At 44.6% G+C, this 6000-nt stretch overlaps 1 protein-coding gene across 1 annotated transcript in view; it reads right to left on the bottom strand.

Annotated features, from left to right (window-relative positions):
• Positions 1 to 418: 418 nt before the first annotated feature.
• EGF (epidermal growth factor) overlaps positions 419 to 6000 on the bottom strand; it is a 60666-nt gene continuing 55084 nt past the window's right edge. The window contains exons 24-25 of the mRNA XM_009808693.2: positions 2170 to 2272; positions 419 to 645 (exon numbers count right to left, since the gene is read on the bottom strand). Coding sequence (XP_009806995.2) covers positions 419 to 645; positions 2170 to 2272 — 330 coding nt within the window. The remainder of the gene's footprint in view (positions 646 to 2169; positions 2273 to 6000) is intronic.

Here is a 6000-nt window from a genome sequence, read left to right as displayed (position 1 = left end):
TTCTCTGCAGTTGTGCTTGCGGCCCATTTTCTAGGCAGTTTTCTGGACTCCGCCTGTGTGTGTATGTGTAAAGACCACGACTTGCAATAAACTCCATTAGGAAATACTTATCTCTGACAAATCACCCGCTAGTCTGGTTTCCCCTCAGTGTCCTTTTAGCAGGCAGTTAATGAAGTTAGCAGCGGTGACCCTTAAAGTGATGCTGATAGAGGGCTCATTGCTAAAACATTGCTTACAGTAATTCTTCCAAGCAGAGATGACAGGGAAGGAGTGGCAAGGACTTCTCTGTTCTGAGTTGCGTTTTTTTTTCTAAAGCAGATTTTAATGAAAAAAATGAGGGTTGCTTCAGTGTTTCACAAGTTCCCATTCTCTACTGATGTCATCCTTCCTCCTTTTCCCACTCAAACCCAGGCTGCTTCTAGTCTGGCTGCATCAGCGGGCTGGCTGGGGCAAGCTCGCAGGGCTCCCTTTGCAGCCGGGGCTCAGGGTGGGTGCTCCAGGGAGCCCGGACAGGGCCCTTCGCCGCTCCCGTGGGCTGACGCGATTGCTCATCACCAACAGGAACCTCTTGCCGACAGCCTTGTTCTTTCTCCTCGTCTGCCAAAGCCTCTGCTGCTTTGCCGTGTCTTATAGGCTGTTCTTCCACTGGGGAAAACGGATACGTATTACTGAAAGCCGTTTGAGAAGCTTCACAATAACCGAGCTAAAAGAAAGCTAACGGCAGCTTTGAGGGAGGAAAGCTATGAAAGGAAGCACAGAACTGAGTTCAGAAAATTACAAAACCAATTCATGTCAAAAGAACAAAAAAAGAGGCAAAGTCAAGAACTTGCTTCAGATTTTAAGAAATTACTTTTCCTAGGCAAATTTCATGGTTTTCTGGTTTAATATACCAGAACAGGAAAATGCATGCCTGTGACAGGAAGACCACCTGCCTGGCAAAAATTAAAGCCCCTGCTCTAAAGTCAAAAGATCTCAGAATTATTCCCTGCCATGGTACATGAACTTTCTTGTCATGTTAGAAAAGACATCAGATTATTTACCAGCCTTGACATCTAAAATGGTTGAACCACTTTTGCTAAAATTTTCAACTAGGAAAAAAATCAGACACCTGTCATGAGGAATTTCTGTTCCAATAGCTGCATCTGATAAAACTATAAATGAAAACAGAGCCTCCTAATGGGAAACATCAGGCTTCCTTCACCGGACGATACACTTCTACACATGTGCACAGTGTTAGTCCAACAAAGTAAATGTGAGGCATAGTTTCTGCTGATGAATAAAGTGACTTCACAACATATGCCTAAGGACAGGATGGGCAATTTTGAAAATCTTGCAAGATGTCTGCCTGTTTGAGTATCCTCAAACATTTGTCTCTGTGTATTTCTAAATGACTGATGCAAACTGGGTTCTCTAGTAACTTCTGTAGTTAGGAGGTATATATGGTAAATAAGAGGAATGGTTAAGGATATCAGTCTTTCTCCACCATTTCGCACCATCTGAGCAATTAGGAGATTCAGTTGCCATCTGTAAGGCAGCATTTCCTAAAATTCGAAGTGGTCCAGCTGGCAACCTGTGGGCCATGGAAGCCCACCGTGTGCTTCTGTGCTGCCTTTGTACCAGGGATGGGAGGCACATCTCCTTCAATCATCTCATCTTTGTTTAAGCACCAAACTCTTCTCCAAGCAGTCAAACACCTTGTTTAACGCAAAAAGCAGAACTGCAGATGCTGCCACAGGGCAAAAGTTTTCTGGGGAGACCTGGACTCCTCACACCATGTCAGTTTTCCTGCCTGAATGAATAAGGACTGTCAAAGTATATCTTTCCATGGATATACAGTCCCCATCAGTATGACGGGCATAACTCACTTGCTATGAAGCAAACCTGTGAAGCTCTATATAAATGCAAAAATATGATATTATTACTATCACGAGGAGCATCTGGCTTCTTATGAGTGTGAAAGCACTGTTGTAGTGTCATTTCTCATGAATAATCTGCAAAGTGAAGGACTGAATGGTCTCTTCACAGCAATACAAACGTGGCTTCTGCTGTGCACAGCAGCTATAAACAGGCCAGAAGTATAATTTTGATTTCTCTGTCTCCTCTATCAGCTGCTGCTCCTGCTGGTACAAAGGCGAGGAGAGGTCTAATAAGGAAGGAAATCCTACTCACCATATTCTGAAGGACAGGCAGGATGAGGATCTGTTGTCTCACACTCAATTAGATCAACCGCTTTAGTCTCCAGAGAACTGTTACACTCCTTAACAACCGCAAACTGCAAATACATACAATATGCACAAAATATACAGAGCCCAAATTAATATAAAATGAACCGGTTCTCTGAAACCCAAGAGGCATACTAGAAGAGCCACGCACGCCAACCACAGCAGGGGGAAAAAGGTCACCCTGGCTTCTGGGATGACCCTTCCCCTGCAGATAATTAAACATTTGAGTTGATGACAGCCCCGGTCTTTCTTTGGAAAGTGTGCGGTCCCAGCCTAGTAAAGAACTACCCATTCTCTTGCCTTGCAAATCAACCTTTCCAGATGCAAGAACAAAAGTACATGAAAATCAACCCTCTCCATAGTACTGAGGGCCAATTTTAAAGTATTAGAGAGACCCGCAACCAGACAGCAGGAAACCCTGTCAGACACAGGGAAGGAAGCAAGCCTCCCTTTCCGGCTCTCGGCACCACCTGGGGTGCGCGATTCCATCGTCCCACCGTGACAGTGTGGAAGTGACACCTCGGAAGCAGAAGACGGGCCCCTCTGGGGGAACATGCGGAAAAGAGCAGGGGGAAAAGAGAAAAAAACGAGGGGTAGAGGAAAGCGATGTGAAGCACTGGGCTGAAATAGTATAGAGGGAAAGAGGGAAACCCAGTAAAAAGGGGATGTTTAAAGAGCAGAGACAGGGAAGAAGAGAAAACGTCTCTAAATAAGATGTTCCAACAGAAGGACTGACAGATTCAGTCGTCCAGGTGGATAATTGGTGGATTTATGTGGATAGATCACAGATGTAGCAGGTGTGACTACTTAGGCATCAGTTCATTTACATAAAATCTGTAGGCTTACAGCTGCTAACCCACATGCCACAGACCCCCAGAGGAGATCCAGCTACACGCAGTTCTGCAAAATATCCTTGACTGTGCAAAGCAGAACACTTGCTGGATGAAAAGTCTCAGAATAGCATCAAAATCCAGGCATGTGCAGAAGTTTACTGAGGCTTATATGTCCCTAGGACAAACCTAGCCTGGCTCATGGAACTCTAATACGAGTGTGAAAAAATACCCAGGCATACCCTCAGCTACATGCAGCCTCACCTGGCAGAATAGAAGTAGAGGGAAAAGTGAATGACACTTGGACAATTTATAGGTATAGTTTCACTATCACGACACCTAGCATTTCATATGCGTGATAGCGTAAAAACTCATTATCCTCTACCTTAACCTAGATGGGCAAGAACAAGAACATCTTTGCACTCCCTCTCCCCAGCCTCACAAATGAGCAGGAGCACTGTGGGCTACAAAAGGTGTGAATTTCATGAGCTCTTTACAGTTACTGCATACACATCACCCAGTCCCCCTATGAAGTCCTTCATTAGGATTATTAATGCTGTGTAAATCACTAGCTCCCAAAACCCTATTCCAGTACCTTAAGAGTGGAGGAGCTATCGAGTTTTCTATCCCCGATGTTGTATAATCTCTTTTTTTTACATAAAGCTCCCCCATAATCCACTTTAAGTGAACGGTAGGACAACTTCCTGCTGCTTTTTGGCAACTCTACAGTTTCTAACCTGAGTGCATGCATGCATGAAGCCCCACTGAATTAACACTCAATGGCTACGTCAGCACAGAGAAAATCACATGCATGAAACCACAGAAATGCATTACCGTCTAAGCAGCAATAATTAGCAAAGGGTCAGTGATTTCCTCTCCCAGCCTGCAACAAGCCATTTGCAATAAATTACTTTAGTAATGTATTTGATGTCTCCCAATGCAGGAATGCATGGTGAAATTCAACACGAGTGTGTAATAGATGAGCAGGTTGGATTTGTTTTTGTTGATTCAGTCCGTTGCTTAGCTGTCTAATTACTCCCATATTCAGCAAAAATGTCATTGACCACTAGCATTAACTGTGTGGACAGCAGCAGGAGGGGACAGAGCCGATGAGCTGCAGGCCTCCTAGAGCACTGCTCCCAGGCATCGAGCAAGTCCCAACAAACATTTCTGACTTTCCAAGCCTCAGATATTTTGCAAGGTATGGATTTTGACTCTGCTGTGAACAAATGATGACATCGCCATGATTGAGCACATTTGCGGTCCAGTACCTGGAGGAACAAAGTGCTGCTAATAAAAGGTCCACAAGAGTATGCAGTTGACCAGCTAAGGAATCACAGAATCGTTAAGGTTGGAAAAGACCTGTAAGATCAAGTCCAACCATCAACCCAACCCCACCATGCCCACTAAACCGTGTCCTGCAGTGCCATGTCCACACTTTCCTTGAACACCTCCAGTGATGGTGACTCCACCACCTCCCTGGGCAGCCTGTTCCAATGCTTCACCGCTCTCTCAGGAAAGAAATTTTTCCTAATATCCAGCCTAAACCTCCCCTGGCGTAACTTGAGGCCATTTCCTCTTGTCCTGTCGATAGTCACTTGGGAGAAGAGACCAACACCCACCTCCGCGCAACCCCCTTTCAGGTAGTTGTAGAGAGCGATGAGGTCTCCCCTCAGCCTCCTCTTCTCCAGACTGAACAACCCCAGTTCCCTCAGCCGCTCCTCATCAGACTTGTGCTCCAGACCCCTCACCAGCTTCATTGTCCTTCTCTGGACACGGTCCAGCACCTCAATGTCCTTCTTGTAGTGAGGCATAACAATATGTCGTAACCAGGGTCAGGTCAATTCAGTACTCTCAACATATGTTTGATAGTGTGTTTCATTGGCTACGCGCTCAAAAGTCCTGCCAGACACTCAATCTAAACCATTTGTGAGGCATTCTTCAGGTTGATTAAAAATCCTTGGATTTTCACTCTAAATATTCCATTATATTCAACTCCTCAAGCAGACTCCCAAGTAGAACAAACTCATCTCTTTCTGGACTCAAAGATCTGGAGCAGAGTCAAACTTCAGGCCATTTAAAGTCAAATTCTTTTATGACCGTGACTACTACACACACAGTTCTTGTACCTTTCCAGCTATAGTTGGGTGTGGAAGGCTTTAAAACCTTGCAGTAATACCGATAGTAGAAAAACATGCGTGCGGTTCCCCCAGTAAAAAGGTATGTGCTTCGCTAGATTTTATTGCCAATCTTACGCAAGTATAAACTCTTCCAGTAGTCTTTCCACTGGCATAACTGTGCTTGTTTTGAAGAGTCTATGCTGCTTAGCTAATGTCGTGCTGCCTGGGCAGGTACAGTGATACCTGCATTACAGCCGCTTGCTCAGAGCTGAATGATACGTGTGTGCAGAGCACCTCTCAGGATAAGTCATGCTGTTCTGAGAAAGGAGTCTCAGACTGGGCACAGAAGTAGCCACAGATGCCAATTATGTCACTTTTGCCATCTTCACGTTTCAATTGCTGTCACCTTGCAGTGTAACATCATTTTAATGCCAGTGAGAATCGGGTCCTGAGATCAGATCTTATGGTGCCAAATTCTCTGATGCAACTTCAAAAATGACAACAGAAGCAGGCGAGTACAGCCAGATAATGATGGCATTTCTACCTACACCGGTGCAAAATTGATACTTTCTATTCCCTCCCAAACTGCCCGATAACATCCTGGTTGTTTTTCTTTACAAGGCAGCAGCCTGTAATACAAAAACATTTAATTTCATCAACCCCCAAAATAAAGTTCAACCTCTCACGTAGCACACACAATACTTGGCTTCCAAGAAGTCTTTTTTACAGAGGGCATACTTTCCTGTGAAAATAACTCTGTGATATGCCATGTCATCGCATTGCCATTTCCTTAATTTAGAGCACAGTCTCCCAACTGTTGTGTTCAAA

This window comes from Gavia stellata, chromosome 5, assembly GCF_030936135.1.
Source record: "Gavia stellata isolate bGavSte3 chromosome 5, bGavSte3.hap2, whole genome shotgun sequence".
NCBI lineage: Eukaryota > Metazoa > Chordata > Aves > Gaviiformes > Gaviidae > Gavia > Gavia stellata.
Note: the sequence above shows the minus strand (reverse complement) of the source record. Positions and strands in the feature narration are given on the sequence as shown.